The sequence below is a fragment of the Ischnura elegans genome, chromosome 7 (genome assembly GCF_921293095.1).
Source record: "Ischnura elegans chromosome 7, ioIscEleg1.1, whole genome shotgun sequence".
In the NCBI taxonomy this organism is placed as follows: Eukaryota; Metazoa; Arthropoda; class Insecta; order Odonata; family Coenagrionidae; genus Ischnura; species Ischnura elegans.
In genome coordinates, this window is record NC_060252.1 from 77,536,207 (window position 1) to 77,553,849 (window position 17,643).

The window sequence follows — 17,643 nt, forward strand, 5'->3', positions numbered from 1 at the left end:
TCATTAGTTATAAATGTATTAGTTCGCCCATTGTTCCAAAAGCCTTATAATTTAATTGCTCAGCGATTATTGAGAAAATTATTAAACGTACGAGAAAGAATTTATCTCAGCATAAAGTTCCATAAATTTATCACGATTATTAATATTAAAACTATGTTCATTACACAAAAACTTTGCTTAATACATTATAAAATTGCAAAGATGCAATTGGTGCCAAAGCTTACCATTGGAAAGAAGTTTATGATAAAAGATAAACAATTAAAAGAAAAAAATATGTTCATAAAAGAATTATCTTTGGCTCATGGTAAATAGTACATGATTACCCCTCCTCCGTTATCCAATGCCTAATAGTGTGGGTGCGATCAGTTGATGTGACTGTGATGCACCGTAGGAACGCGGACACTTGATACGACGGTCAGCTGCGTCAGTCGCTGCGTCCCCATCCGTGAGGGGAGAGAGGGTTCAACTGTCGTGTAAACAATCCGGCTCGCTACTATCGGCGTATGATTATCGCTCTCCAAAGCTCCCACGTACTCCCTGAGAATTAATAAATGAAGGGAATTTAGTTATCCTTAAGCCAATGGGCCACGATTAATTTTTTCCGGTGATTTTCTTTGAATTTTTTATTTATGTAATCTGTCTCATTAACGGAACTTTCCTCTGTCACACGATAAGGAAAAATCATTTATTTGGAGCTGATTGGCTGACGGAAAGGGAATTTCTTTAAGCTGATAAGTATATCTTGTATGATATTGTCAATAACTTCAATTTGCTGTTGGTTTGAAACCTTGTTCTCTTTCAAGAAACGGATAAACAGTTGGCGGGTTGTTGGAAGTATAGACAGGTAGTGATCAAAACACATCCCCAAAAAGAATACAATAATTGTCCGAGTTCCATAAAGACGGTTCCATGAAGACGTTCCTTGAAGCTTCCATATTTAACGGCGATGAGAAATGAGGCCTAATGGAGAATGCTATTTTATTACATTCGTGATCATCACCCTTCAGTCATTAATTCATAAATATTTCATTTATTTTGGTCTTATTTTTTATGCATATGATCGCCACTAAAGCTTTGTTTTACTTGAATTAAGGGAATTTCCTATCCTTTTCTATCTCTTCTGCATATTTCTTCATCTAAATGAAAGTCGTTTGGGGAAAGAGGAATTCAGTCATCCTCTTTGGGAGAACGAGTATATTAATACAGGTCTAGTATCTTAAAAACAGGAGTTCACGTTAAAAGAATTTTTTGGCTCTGGTAGCTGAAATGCCATGTTAAAAAAGATTCAAATGCAACCTTTCGGCAGTTTTAACCAAGTTTAATGATTCCTAATAAAATTAGGATTTAACTGAAAACTTAAAATAACACTTAAATGAACTGTAACAACATGTTCTTTGATCGTCTGAAAATTTATTTGCACTGTGGAGCTAAACCATCCATATACTTCCTTTAGTCAACCTCTTTACCGTAAATGATTAATATCTTTTGAGAATTTTCTGTACTCAAAAGCTGAAATGAAAAAATATTGTGTATCATTATGTAATGCAATGTATATTACTGTTTCATGTAGTACTTTTAAAAATTGAATCATTTTTGTCTCAAATTGTTCTAGGGAAAAATTCAAACTTAAATGAGCAAAGTAGAGCATGCTCTAATTAATCATTTAATAAAACTATTAGCACGAATTTAGTGATACATTAAAAGGTGATTTCTGGGATGAATCATCGTTCAATAACGAATGCCGGCATTTAATCAAGTCCTCGGTGCCAATGCATCAAATCAAAACCGGCCTCATTTTCATGATTGAAGAATATAATTTATTTTTTTCTATTAAAAATAACAATATGATGAATTTTATTTTAGATTTCCACATTAAGTCGTGCATTTAATATAGTCTTACCTTACCCCTAAATGCTTGAGCGAATATTCTCTCCGGAAGGAGAAACCAATATTTTTCTCTATTCTTAAACGGTGCAGTCCATCCTCGAAATTGGTAGATGCGTGTTTCCGAGAACGATAAAGGATGTTGGAAACTTCATATTTGCCGCATAAAATCTCCCATATCATAATAAGGTTTCCGCTCAGCCGTCTCACCGCCCGCGTTTAAGGCGCAGATGGGGACGAAAGCGTCGTTCTATTCCACCGTTGACTTTGCTGGTCGTAGAGATTGTGGCGTGCACTCTTATGACCCCTCGACGCTTCCCTGCGTTAATGCCGCAGACATCGAGACCAGAGGCTGATTCGTGCATGAAGGAGCAGTTTTAAAGACTCCCTTCAGCTCACGGTGCGGCGGGGAGGGCTTTACGGAAACTGTGCGTTCGTGTACGTGTATATATATCCCGACCGTGAAGCCCGCCATAAAAGCTCGGCTATCTCGTGCGAACACGCGGGAAAGATACCGCACGTACTAGTTTCCCAGCTAGCTTGGCGCGCGCGACCGATCCGTTCCGTGTAAACTGCACAGAAAGGGCCGATGCACTTGTGCAACCGTTGAATAGTATGCGTAGAGGAGAGGGGGAGGATCAGACGTGTTAAACTGACCCACAGCCTGCGTCAGAGAGGCGGTAAGCACGTCGTAGCCCGCTCCCGACGTGGACACATGGCAAACCCCGACCGTGATATTTTCGTCGCATCGAACGGGAAGGGTACAAGGCAGGAAAACGACCCAAGTAGAGCAGTGCGCTTCGTGGAACGTCAACTAAACCGATAGGAGGCGCCGCTGTTTACTGCCCAAACGTGAAGCCGAACGTGTACTCTTGTGCATACATCGATCCTAAAGGTTGTCGTAAAAATTTATCGGTATAATATGCCATGCAGCGTGTTAACAAACAGCGCGTTTCCAAACGCCTGTGCTTACACAAGGCACTGCCATCACAGGTTGAAGAGTTTTTTTCGTACCTCTCTCTAAAGTATTGGTTTGGAAAAAGTATATGTTCTTCAAACGCATCGTTATATGAGTTTGACAATAGGTGTTTTTTTTTTCTAGTTCAAATAAATTTAAGGATTAAATACAAAAAATAAAGATAGCACATATGTGCCAAAGGGGTCTTCAAAATGAAAGGGTAAATGAAAAATACAATGCCTACTGGCGAAGAAAAGTTATTTTCTCTTATTTCATGTAGTCACGTATTTTTTGTTTTTACGAACATTATTTTGCCATATTCCATCTTGTTTTCAATGACTAATTTTTCGAATAAATAAGTCACGATGGTTAATTCTCTTGTCAATGTTAAGAGAACGGGGCTTGATTTTGGGGGCTTGATAGTCAAGAGTATTAGACTCTATTTTTTGTAGGAGATTTATCTACGTGGCCTTTATTGGTTAATTCCATATTGTAACATTTGACAGCATAAATATTTTTACATTTCTCTTATGAATCAGAAGTACCGATTAAATAAATATATGCTATTAGCTATTAGTGATTTACACCAGAAGTCCCGAATAGGATACAATTTAATATGATACTTCTAATTATTTGGTGTCGGAAAAATGGTACCTAATCTGGGTAGTGTCAGCCAACCTTCTAATCCCAGTATCTTAACAAGAGCAATAAGGATAACTTTTCATAAAAGTTATAATTTTGAAATCTTTATAGTATCTTTAACTGGGCTCCACATAAAAATTATTGAAAATTATCACGTTGTCGTCAATGAACAGAAGCTATATTTTCTTAGAAAAGTACCTACTAGCGGAAACTAATCCAGAGGGATAATATATTTTGTTTCCATACGGAAAAGGTAAAAGCAATAATCGGAAATGAAATTTTTAAGATCAGTAAAAGGCTGCACAAGATTGGATAAAATAAGAAACACCCAAATAAGAGATGAACTGGGTGTCCAGGCAGTCACTGACAAACTACAGCACTACAAACATAGATGGAAAGAACATTTACTTCGAATGCCAATTGGAAGAATTCCAAAACAAGCAATTGAATATCAACCAATTGGCAAGAGAAGTATAGGAAGACCAAGGAAAAGATGGTAATGTGGAGCCGGAAAAGTCTTAGTAGCCTAATCCTGGAAGGAAGAAGAAGAAGAAGGGTAAAAGTTTGGATGACAACGCTTGCTGTACAAGGTGTGGGAGAGAAAAATCATCATGGGGACCTAAACGTGCACAATCACGGACGGAGGTGTTAGCTTCCAGACACTTGAGCTTCGAAGATCCCGGTTGAGTTGGATCAAGTTGGATTAAATTCGGATTGCAGTAATGGATGCAGTGCAAGTGCTTCCAGAGAACGAGACGAATATCGGCTATCCAGTCTTAGCTACTCCGGAGTAACATCTCAAATCCCTCAACTCAAGCGAGTATAATTGAGTCGCTCGGATCGCATATGCCTTCAATCGCGTCTAGGGATTCGCGAGCAACGCGATGCTCCCCCCGGCGCGACTGTCGTTAAGTGTATCCTAATGACGTCATAATACTTGACTCCTCCGCTGAAACATCCCCTCCCCCACCTACTCCCGTCATGCACCGCGCCTGCCAGCTACTGTGCTACAACCCCGGTAGATAGGCGGGAGGCGCCTCACCGTGTCTCTGGATGCTATCCAACGCGATGCAATTACTCTTTGTAATGCACGGCAGTTCATGTTAATTAGCAAACTATTCGGTGCATCGGAGTGTAAAATTAACATGGATGGCTTCGCTATCTCAGGTCCGAAGGGACTAAGTTACTATCTGAACCTTGATATCGTAATAAGAATAGTTCTCCTTCGTTTCCGGAACATCTTCCTCGTAATTCACTGATTATAATTAGAAATACGTGTTTGCAAGTTACAAAAATCCATGCATCTCGGAATTCATGGACCACTTCGAGAGTCTGTGCAGTTTTTCCCCATTGTTTTATCTATTCGTTAAGATCGTTGTGATTTTTTTGTGCTACAGTGATTTAAAATCAATTTTATGAAAAAGAGATTCAAAAATTGGGTGTGGGTGTGCATTTCATGCAAAAATGAGTAAAATGAATTTTAAATAAAGCATTTAGACGTAATTGGAAGTAGGTGAATGAGAATTTTACTTTAATTTCGTATAAAATAACATACCTTGGTTTGAGGTTATATTACGTTCTATCGCCGTAACTATTGTTCCCTTACTTGACTTTATTTCATCGATATCAACAACATCAATAAATTTATTTAACCTACGGCCATCCATTGAGTGATTTTATTGACATACTCTAATGAAAGGAGAGTTTATCTTTTCAATGATCCTTCTACCTTGCATGGGTAAATGTTTAGAATCGTTTTCTTCTCATACGTTTATTAAGAGTAAGCCACGTAAGCTCATAATGCTGCAGTCTCTCCATAAAAATTATACATTTTTTTCGGACTCCACTATTACCCCAAAACCTCTTTCAAAATAGAGGGTGAATGAGTGAATGTATGTGTACCTAACAGTTTCCCTATCGTGAGTGTATACATTCATAAACAATCAGGTATCCTTTGTTGGGCCTCTCTAGTCCTGTGGAGAATCCCAAGTTATAGGCTAAGAAGCCTTAGTTTGCGTCTCTACAAGGCTCACAAAGGATCTTGCTTTGGTTGCTTATATGCGTGAGTGGGTGTATACGCGTTTTAATAAGTGAGTTATGCTATTCCGGTTAAGCGACTGGGGTTGGTATTCTGTGGTGAAACTCCCCCCTTGACTCACCAACAAAATGCTTTATTTTTGCATTTGAAAGTTTATTACACCTACTATAATGCCTATTTTTAAAGCCTTCACAAAAATTTTCACAGTGGATTTTTTTAAATTTTGTAATAGGTTCATCTTCCCCTCCAAATACAAAGCGAACCGAAGAAAGTTTTTCAAATTTTCACAGAACCTTTCAACTTCAGTTCTTCTCTTAAGCCCCCGAGGATGACGACTCACTTCAAAACCATGGTTGATCAGTTAAACTATGCGGAATTTAAAAGTAATTTCTCTTCATTTGGACTTATCCATTACCGTATTTATTTTATTAATTTTCCGTATGTTTCAGTGTACGCAAAATGAACGTTAAAGTTAACATGTAACAATAAATTTGTTCTAAGTAACTAGCAGTAATAATTTCTGTACCTCATTCTCATAATATTTTTTTCTACATATTAATCTTTAATCAGTGGCGTATCTATGAAACTTCTAGTATAATTTTTTTCAAGATTCAAAATGATACTGCTACACACAAATGTGGTGCAGTTGCACTCGTTGAGGTATGACTAATTTCTATTGCGATTTCTTTCAAAACAAGAGTTTGATTTATGTTCGCTTGCCTACCAAAATGTTATGATGAATTTTAGATTTTAACCCTGCAGAATTCGTGCGGGATAATGAATGACGAATACACAATAAAGCTGCAACCCAATGGAATTTTTTTAAATTACCTCTTGTGCAACATTTTTTACTTCAACGTTTTTTTTGCGTATTGAGACTCCACCTTACCCCTGGCAATATGTGGCTAAAACATAAAACAAACAAAATGTTTGGGCTAAAACTACATTCCGCGCGCGTGCCATGGGGTTAAAGGTAACTAGCCGATTATGGATATTGTAGAGCTATTATTGGATTTTAGATGTATTAAAAGCCTAGTATCGAAGTTGTACCAGTATCTGTCCTTCTGCGAATCGATCGCATGAATGCGGTGCACTTTGATCCAATCATGCGCACTCCGTTTCCCGTTGCTGCTTTCAGAATATCCATTCTCTGCTATAGCCTGCCCAAACATGGAAGACGGGTAACAGATTAAGGTATCGCTCTAGAGCCTAACACTAGTCACATACCCTACGTCCTCCATACAATAACCTGGGTATGGTCGATTGAGAGAGCTATAAGGAGTCACTCTACTCCGAAAAATTGTCACATAAAGTAAGGATAAGAGTAATTTGCAATTTTTATACAGTTATGATTTCTACGTGTGATTTCCTGAAAAAAAGAGTAAGTATGTGGACCTTAGGGTTGGGGTTAGTGGAGGTTGTGATAATGGATGTATGAGTGGAGGCCTGGGGGGGAGCCTTCGGTGGGTCCATGGGGGAGGCCCTGGGGTGAGTTAACATGGTGCGAGGGCCGCGCGCTCAGAGATATATATAGAAGGAAAGCAGTGTTTGGCGTGGCATCAGCCGAAAAGTATCTTTTCTATGATGTTGACCATTTCTATTTGTTAATAAAGTCCACTTAGTATCTTTACGCGTTTTTCATTTCATTGAAGTAACCACCCTTGAACAAGTCGGTTTGAAGACGAGTATTTAGTATCGAACACTAAGCACGACGGATTTTTATTAATATGCTATCTTTTACTAAGAGTTACACTTTAAAAAGAAAGCGAAATACAATTTTATGCCCACCTTCCGTGTTCGGACTGACTATATATTTCAAATTTGGTGAAATAAATGGAATGCTGTAAAGGGGAAGCTAAATCTCTGAAAACGCTGCCCTCGCCGACTCTTCCTCTTGAAAACCCTCTTTTCCCCGAGTGTAGCTCTCTCTCTATCTCCCTCTCCCTTCGGATTAGATGATCAAATCCATCTCGACTCAATTGGGAGTGAAAAAGGCATTTTCGCCGGAGCGCGCCGGAGAAAGGGGATTGGGTGTGGTAAATGGCCAGTCTCGCTCAAATGCCTTTGATTGTTCTGGCGCTTCGGAGGTCCTAATGCGCGGACAGAGGGAGCAGTGCGATCATTGTGCCGCACAGAGGCACCCCCGGCTGCGGCTGCCGACTACTAGTAAGGTTGACGCGTCCCGGCGCTGTCGATTGAGCCGAGAGAATGTGCTGCGGTGCGTGCTTCGGCTGAGGGTCACGCTTAGCTGGTCAAGCGCGCCTCTCTGACCCACCCCGCTTGCCCCCCAGCCGGAGAAGAGAGGACTGCGGCCAATGTCTGCGGATGGGCCCTTGTAGGACGCGAGCTGGTCGTGCGGCCCCCCTAGTCATCCCTCTATTGTTAAGGGGGCATTATTGGCGTGACAATGGCTGTTGACATAGAGACACGCGTGGCTTTTGTTTAACCTCTTGGTCATGTGCTGGGTTTTGTGGGGGGAGTGGTTTGGTGGTAAGCTAGCCTGTCGTGGATGTTTCGAAGCCGAAGTTCTGAAAGTATCCAACAGGGATGTGATCCGGTACGAAACTTTACGTTTAGTGCCCGGTCCGAAAAGGCACGAAATCGTTTCGTGCCTTTTCGGACCGGGCACTAAACGATCCGATTCATTTCGGACCAGGCTGGCACGAAACTTTTCACTTTTAAAATTTTAGGATACCATACACTTTATTTTCCGCCTCGTATAGTTTCGTGCCGGGTGGCACGAAATTATCCGAAAAAGCGGTTAAAGTGCCAGACCGCGCGTATGTGCCGCGCGGGGTTTAAGAAAGGGACCGATGCGGACACAAAAGACCAGCTTAGTGGATGTTCTTCTAGCCCAGGCCTTTCCTCGAACTGAACGACCCTTTTCTATCCCCTCTGCGCGGTCATCCACTGCTATTAGCGTTGTTTGTTCCAAAAATATATTCGTAGCTTACCTTATATTTCTGAAGTTAGAAATGAAGTCTTCATTTTTCGCTCATCACATGAAAATTTCAATCGGAGTTCTAGCGTTAATTTCAACGGAGTTCATTTCAGTTTCAAATCATCCGATATGGAATAGAAATATTCTAAATCCGTCAACATGATCGTTAGAACTTCGCTTAAAATTTCTTCACGCTCAGAAAAACCCAGGGAATTCATCTTACATTAAATAATCGATGGGAACAGCAAATACATGATTCTATAAAACACGACTATTTCAGTGAATTGACCGTGGACTAGCACTGTGAAGCAGTCTTTTAATCCTTCGAGGGTCGGACTGGGTAGAGGAAAAGGATCGGAGTGGCGTCCCGCTGAGTTGCGTCCCTGTCTTAGGGCAGTTGCGAACCTTTGCTTTCCTTCGACGCGAGAGTGCTCATTACAGAGGAGTACAAAAGATTTTCAAGGAACTCATAATGCCGGAACCTCCATGGGGCTCCGGCGCGAAAGATTTAACAAATAATCCCAAATTTTAATTTGTTCCGAAAACATTATTAAAATAAATATTAATATTATTTAATCTTATTTTATAATATACATGCTATTTTTCAACCATGGATGTCTACTACCGTGTGAGACGATTCAGTCCATTAATTTTTTTATTTAAAGAAAATAAAAATGCTTTTTACGCAGATAGAATCCATCAACGTTAATTTTTTACCGTTAATTTATCCGATTTCCGCGCTAATTTTCTATGAGCGCTCACTATGTCACTAAGGCACTGTAATATCAGGATTAATTTTTCATTATGTAAACTATTAATTATTAGTGCTCTGTCAAACGGTTAGAAGAACTTTCATAAAAGGTGTCAACAATAATGACATCACACTTTTTGATAGTTCGAACGTGATCACGATCCGCTTTCGTACGACACAACAGCCTCCCAGTTTCATCACCTCATAATATTTAACCGGGAAAGCAAAAGAATAACTTTTTGCATAGTAATTTTTTGATGTAACTATTATGAGAGATGACATCAAGAACGGGATAGTTTCTTCAAGGAAGGGTGAAAGAGAAGAGTCATTTTTCGTTATCAATTTGTTGGCAACTGGTCTACAACAATAAAACTGTTTGCATTTTCCACAGTATTTATTTACCATTTAATGCATTTCAACTCCGTGAACAACTCTCGGAAATTTACTGTACAAAAATACAGACATATTCCCACCTTCTCCGATGGGGTGTTCGAAATGCTCAAATTTATGATCTACTTCCGACAGGTAAGAAGAAAGGTCGCCACCTGAATAAAATAATTAGAGTATAACAGTTGCTGGCAATCACAAAATGATTCATTTCTCCCTGCAAAACACCTGATAAACTCGTAGCATAAATATAAATTTGCAAAGGAGTGCAGTGCAAAGTCAAATGAATGCTGAAATTCTATTCAGAGTTTGCATTAGAGGTAATTCATCTAGAGGGAAAGGAAAAAAAGATTGGACGTTTTAGAGGAATGTTGCATTGTACAGTCTCATGAAATTAATTTATTAAATGGTCAACTTTTTGAAAACCATCCACGTCTTCTCAGCATTCCATTCTCAAATAAAGATACTACTTCCCCAGACCGTTACCTTCCGTAAAATTGCCCAATTTCAATTCTCATACTTGGTTTATTTTTCGCCTTCTCCAATCCTTAGCCGCTCACTTCTCGCGTTGGAAACCCCAACTCCCTTCCACCTTATTTTATCCTTTCCTTGCGCTTCTCGTCTCTCCTAATAACCCCTTGTATATTCCGTCTCATTATCCCCAGACGCCACAGAACCCTGACCACTTCAATTACCTCTTTAACTATGTCTTCACCCGATGCCCAAACCTTCTCAAATAATGCAAAATGCAAAAAAATGCCAAACTTTCTAAAACAACTCCTTGAACCTTTCTTTATGAGTGGACAACCCCAGCATATGCCGTATAATCCCTCAATAGAGTCCCGAAAACGGACGTTCTCCCGCCCCTTTCCTTTTTCTCCCGCGGGGAATTCCCCAGCTTGCTACCTCATTTGAGTGGCCAATGACCTTTCCTTCTCTTTCCCTCCATTCCGTCTTTCCTAGAATTTTTATAGATAAATGTTCTTCCTCTCCAGCCCCTCTCCGCCTTTGAGTGAGTGAGATGAAAGATCCGAAACTATATTGCACTATATGGCACGAAACTATGGTGCCTTTTCGGATCGGCACTTTTTTCCGTAAAGTGCCATTTCGGGCTTGAGGAGGTTTCGTGCCATCGCATTTCGTGCAATTTCGGTTTAGTGCCTTTTCGGTTTCGTGCCTTTTCGGTTTAGTGCCTTAAAGTGGAAGCGGTCCGAAACTATTGAAATTTCGTGCTTTAAAGTGCTTTTTCGTATCGGATCACATCCCTGGTATCCAACCCTCTGCGAATGGATTGTGTGAATGTGGATCTGTGGGTACGCTCTCGAGCAAGCATAAGCATTCCTTTGCCCATTATTGCTTTCGGAATATCTAGCCCTTTATCCGGAACTTGCACTACCTCCTGCGAGGTTCACAACGTGGATTTTCCAACTTTGCATATGCATAGAAGGGTCCGAACATCTTTATGGGTAAACGACAGATCCTTCTAAGCAGGGGGGCTAAATAAATTCAGATTTCGGCTCGCAAAATGAAGAATATACACTATTTAAATCATTACTACCAGGCTATTATTGCCTGTGGTCCGCTTAAGGTGGAAATAAACTTGCAAATCTTTGAATAGCACTGAAAATATTCCCTCCGTCTTCAAAGGGCTTTATTGGCATGACAATGGCTGTTGGCATAGAGACACGCGTGGCTTTTGTTTAACCCCTCGGTCGTGTTCTGGGTTTTGTGGGGGAGTGGTTGGATGGTAAGCTAGCCGATCGCGGAATTTTCTAGGCCTGGCTCCGAAGTTGTGAAAGTATGCAATCCTCTGCCCATTGTTCCTTTTGGTATATCTAGTCCTTTATCCAGAAGATCCATCGCCTTGCGCTAAATCCACAGCGTGGACCTAGGGAACTTACGCATTCAGGGACCTGAATTTTGATATGGGTAAACGTCATATTTTTCAAAGCATGGATGCGAAATAAATCCAGATTTTGGCCTGCAAAATGAAGACTGCAACCTTTTTTAATCATAAATACCTAGTCATCATTGCCTGTGGTCCGCCGAAATAAACTTTTAAATCTTTGAAAAACACTGAAAATTTTCCCTCGATTTTTACGGGCTATATTGACGTGACAATGACTGTTGGCATAGAGACATTCGTGGCTTTTTTTAACCCCTCGGTCGCGTCATGTGTTTTGTGGGGGAGGGGTTGGGTGTTGAACTAGCTATCGTGGATGTTTCGAAGCCCTAAGCTGTGAAAGTATCCAGCCCTCTGCGAATGGATTGTGTGGATGTGGATATGTGGGCACGCTCTTGAGCAAGCATAAGCATTCCGTTGCACGTTGTTGCTTTCGGAATAGCTAATCCTAACTCCGGAAGTTCCATTGCCTTCTGCAAAGTTCACAGCGTGGATTTGGCGCGTAGGGAACTTATGCTTTGAAGGGTTAGAAATTGATTGGGGTAAACGATATATTGATAGTTAAGTTCTAACAAAACGTATCTCAAGTTCGGCCGGTTTGAGATAGATATCTTAAACAAAGTGCAATAACCTTAAAAAATAAAACACCAGCAAAAACCAACTCATTGCTTGTAAATGAATGCTTCTTTTTCAGTTTTATGAACTTATGGTTTTTAATTTCAGTGCCCAATTAAAAGAAATTAATCGTTTTTTAGCTCTTCTGAAAAGTTACTATTTTTGAGATACGTGTTGTTAGAACATAGCCATCGATATTTTCCTATGCTTGCCAGCTAAAAAAATATCCAGATTTTTGATAGCAAAATTTAGAAATTAGTCAATCCAAATTGTTTTTTCCTGATTATTATTGCCTGAAATTAGTATCTGAAATTGGATAGGTGTAAACGATATATTGTTGTAAACAGGTAGGGTGAAGAAACCTAAATTATTAGTTGCAAAATTAATATTATTGCCTGTTTAAGTCCTTACTCCCTCGTTATTAATGCCTATGGTCCAATTAAGGTTGATTAAAACTTTAAAATCTTAAAAAAAACTGAAAATGTTTCCTCCGCTTTTTAAGGCGTTTTCTTCCGTAACTTTGGCTGTTAACTTATTGTGGCATGTCTTTTGTTTCACTTATGTCCGTGTGTAGGGTTTTGTAGCGGTGAGATTGGGTTCAAACTAGCCTTGCGTTGAAGTTGCAGTCACGGGCTTTGAAGCTACCTTACGCATTCAGTTGTCCGTTGCTGCTCTCAGAATATCTAGTCATTTATCCAGATGCTCCATCGCCTACTCTAAAGTAATACCTCACTGCAGTGCAGTATGGATTTGGCAGGATAAGGTCATGTTCATTGAAAGGTCCGAAATACAGTAGGGGAGAAAGACTTTATTTCCCAGGGTTGCAGGTTTAGGGAATCTTGATTTTAATTCAAGATATAAAAATAATCAGCACTAGTTTCATCTACATCTACGTAACATCCCGCAAGCTGCCTAAAAGGCGTGTGGCAGGGGGTGTTAGTACACCAGCCGTTTGCACATAAAAATACAGTGCTCTAACGAAAGGGGAAAAACGAATTCCCATGTCTACCCGTTCGGCAAAACATCTACCTTAATTTATCGCTTCTACCAGGCCAGGAAATATAGTGGGGAATCATCACCTTTGTTTCTCAAAGTTTCAGTGACCAAGAAAATCTTTAAAATTACACATAAAATAAGTATCTTAACAATTTTGTGTGCCTTTATATGCATTTGTAAAATATTTATCAGTAAATACCCAAATTCAGGTTCAATTGAAAAAATAATAGTTTGAGTCTTTTCACTCTGAATGTATAGGAAAGATTGCCGAAGTATTTTTCAATTATAGATGAGGTACTAATGGACACATTGTGTAAGAGTGGAAGACATCAGTTTAATTCATCGTTACCCTGCTCAATTCTTAAGTGGTTATTTCCCTCTCATGTTTATGGTATTATCAACTTATTAAGTTCAATGACATTTTTTAAAATCTTACTCTTGGTTCAAGTGATGGTTTAGCACGAGTCAAATCCCCTAATATTTCATTTATGTCCAAAGGCAAAGGCTTTGTTTTACTTTTTTCCGTTTATGCTACAGCTCATTCATCTTCAGAAACTAAAATAATTGGTCCAATGCAAACCATTGTTGCTGTAATGCGATAGAGAAAGTTTTGATTAATTGTTATATCATTAATTTTTATATTGATAGAGATAAAATATTTATTGTTCCCAAAAAAAATCCATAAGAACACAAATAATATATCATAGTTTATTTAATTTATACATTATATTTGTACGATTTCGTTGTTTTTCTTTTTCTTTACAGCAACAGCGTCACCCACCGCTGCTTCTGGGCATTTTGTTCCTGGTGCTTCCTTTCCTCCCAGCGGCCAATCTGCTTGTTACCGTTGGATTCGTGGTCGCCGAAAGAGTCCTATTCATACCCAGGTAAGACATATTATTTTCTCTTTACTTATTACACCCTTCCGCCCATATTATTTGATAAGTAAAAAGAACAAAGACAACACTTCCCATGTTTCCAGTGAAAGTCACATATACAGAGAAAATAACCTTATCCTCTGGCAACCTTTTAGAATTTAATGTCTTCCATTGTTAAGGTTTGGTAATTTTCCTAGAATATTTCATCAGCAGTCACTAGCAATTTAATTCAATCTTTTTACGCATTAAAGAATAAAAATATCAAATAGTCGTGTAATATTAGTATAATAATATATTTAGTATTATACGGTCATTTGTATTTTTCACTTCCTATTGCATGTTTGAGGCCGTAAAGTTCAATTTTTTGAATCTGTTTACGCACTTAAAAAAGGCTTATGCAGTTTTTGCCACTCTTTGGCCCATAAAACTCAAAGGAAAATTATGAGTGAAATCCGCCAGACCGCAAGATGTGTGTCAATGGGTATAGAATGCATACATATACCTACAAACTTATTTAATCTTATCCTATCAAAGGTTGACGTTAAATAAAAACATGATTTGGAACAAATATGGTAATGCTAAGTTGTAAATAAATGTATTATGGTGGTTACATTGTATTCATTCACCGCTGCACTTTATGTCTCTTTGTCGTAATGAATTTGGTAATACAGCGATGGCAAAGTTTCCAAGTTAATTACTTTTAGGATGGTTGGAAAGGTTTCATGCTTCCTGCCAGGTTTTAAAGCATATACGAGAGGCCATAAACATGGCTTACGATACACCTTACCTTCCAGAGCCTAGAGCTTAGCTTAAGTGCAACTAACATAAAAAATGCTAGCAACTCCTACCGCAAAGCTTCATAAATGGCATGAATTCACGTACTGAAACTTCGTATTTAAACAAGAATGCTTATAAATGCAAGTTTTTTTTAAGTAAAAAGTGTAATGGCACAAGTATCTACAGATGAATATACGGACACGTAAAAGTCAGCCGTAAAATAATCAGTTAGAAATTATTTGTTTAAATTGTAAATATGAATTCCTAATATACACACCATGGTCTTAAACAATTCATTGGTAGTGGGCGCGCAAGGTGGCTGTCTTTAGGTGATAATGAAGGCAAAGGAATCGCAATTGACGCTGATAAATCTTTAGTTTTCGCTGCGGTTAGAAATGTCAAACCCTGACTCATCCGAGACGCCATCATGATCAATAAAACCGAAGAGATTTTCCATATAGACGCGCCGGCGTCAAAAAATAAGAGGATTAAAAAGCCTTGGTCACAGCAAATGGCAATGCTAGATTATGTTACTGATCGAAAAACCTAATTTTTAACATGTAACTCATACCCTCGCTCCGAAAAGATTTTTCCTAGTTATACCACCTACTCGTTTTTCTACTCATTATTTTTATCCATTAGTCACGGCTGTAACATCGTGGTTTTCCCCATGAATTTGCGCGAGGATTTCCTTTTTGCTTAATTTTTACCCGGTACCATTTCGCAATCCCTGGAATTTGGACGTGTTTTTCCCCCCGAAATAGGGCTTGCGGAGATGGCGAGGAGAAATGGAGGCGCTACACAAGGATCGCGCTTCGCAAAACGTCGCCCGAGAGATAGGAAGAAAGAAAGAGAGAGGAAGGGGCTTTTTGACACAAAAATCTGAGCAGCGGCGACGCTGGCTTGAAGCCTTTTTAGGTGTGGGATGCCGACTTGGCGTCTCACCCCACTCCCCTTTACCATCCCCTCCACCTTCAGCCCCCCACCACCCTGGCCTCCTTCCATGAAGCAACGCCTCCACACTTGAAGCCGCGGCAGTATAAAGTATTTTTGCGGCGATGTTTCTCAGTGCAGTAAATATTATTTCTCCTCCCGCTTCTTCTTGTTTTGCAGTGCAGTGCTAAATGCACGGGAGGGTATGAAAGAGTGAGAGGAGGGGGGGGGGACCAGAAGTAAAAACTTTCAGTTTTGACACTTGAAAAATACTCACGTGACTCTCGGTGCTGTGTTTTCATTCCCATTTCACTCGTGGTCCGTTGTTTTTTCGTCCTGCTCAACAACCCATGGTTCCATATCACTCCTCTCGATATGAAAACGTTTTTCCTGAAGAGCACTTTTCTAGATAGTCACATATTTGTTAAAAGCATACTTATGGATTTAAAAATATTTTCATGGAGGTGAAGAATTTTTTTTCCAAAGTGGGACTCTCTACGCGAGCCCGATATTTTCATGCATTCTGAATCGGTGCGCTGAACGATTTCTTCTAGTGTAAAAGCACCCTAGAGGTGGCTCGTAGGATATTATGTTGATGAATCATCAGTGCGAGAATTTATCTTCTATCAACAAAAACGTTTTTCAAAAAAGCAAATTTTTACTTCTGTCATAATCAGTTTGAACGATATGTGGGTAATTATGGATGCGTCAATTTTTGCCTCTCTTTGGCTCATAAAACTCAAAGGAAAATTATGAGTGAAATCCGCCAGACCGCAAGATGTGTGTCAATGGGTATAGAATGCATGCATATACCTACAAACTTATTTCAAGAAAAAATGGGGTGGAATGAATGAATCATTACGGCTACAAAATTGGGTTGTTAACCCATTACCGGCCGAGTAAAGAAATACGTGAAAATATATAATTTTTTCCCTTCATTTTACCTAATAATATGCTAAATAAGATAAATTGAAAATATGGGCCTTCAAAAAAATTTGCTTATGGTAAAAAATAAATGTTGCGTTTTCGCAACGTTGGCCGAATCCGGTATCTATAGGTGGTTATGCAACCCGCATTACCATATATTGCCGTCTCATAGGAATATGCCGTTTTTACTTTCAGATATAATCCTACGCCTTTTTATGCCACGTATTTGATAGATATCGTCATATTTGATGTTTAAAATTCCTAGATATTATGTTTCCGATAAGATTATGCATTATTTAACCTAAATCCAATATAAAATAGATATGCATTACGGTTTGAAAGAAATGAGTCAAAGCGAATATGTTTACAGAAGCTAACGTATTTTCCAGTTTTTAATTGTCATTTTTATCTCTACAGATTGAGCTGTAACAAATAATGATTGTTTGCGAAATACATGAAAGCATTTCGGGTGCAATGGAACCCAAATGTTGTACACTTATATACGGTTTGGCTTTTACACTGTCGTTTCGGCAACTACTTCTGGTTTCACTTTTTTGAACCCTCAGACCAAATTCGTCGTTTCGTGCTTCACGAATCCGCGATGAATTACATGGCCTACCTTTTTCTATATTTATGGACGTGAATCGCATAGGGGTACGTCATCTACTGACTCATTCACTTTTCTTTTTAGATGCGTCCCTGCTAGATACGATTGGAAGTCTACCAGTAACATTTACTTCCGTTGCATAACCTGTACAATTTTCAGGATTTAGTAAAACGCGGTACAGTAAGTTGATAAACTAGGACCTTATTTCTCCAGAATTATAGTGTGGTAATTTGCATTTGCATCATCAAGTAGGTCCACACCTCACATGTATTTACTATACTCCCCAATAACTCGAGGCTGTGGCATAGTATTTTCTTTTTTCTGCTGAAACATTTCCCTGTGTGGAGGCGCAAAACATGTGTCGCCGAGTTATCATTCCATCTAACAATATTAAAACCTTCAGCTT

The 17,643-nt window shown here is 39.2% G+C and overlaps 1 protein-coding gene across 1 annotated transcript in view; it reads left to right on the forward strand.

Moving 5' to 3' along the window:
• Positions 1-17,643, forward strand: part of LOC124162150 (protein O-mannosyl-transferase TMTC1-like) — a 956,057-nt gene that overhangs the window by 604,042 nt on the left and 334,372 nt on the right. The window contains exon 8 of the mRNA XM_046538572.1: positions 13,881-14,002. Coding sequence (XP_046394528.1) covers positions 13,881-14,002 — 122 coding nt within the window. The remainder of the gene's footprint in view (positions 1-13,880; positions 14,003-17,643) is intronic.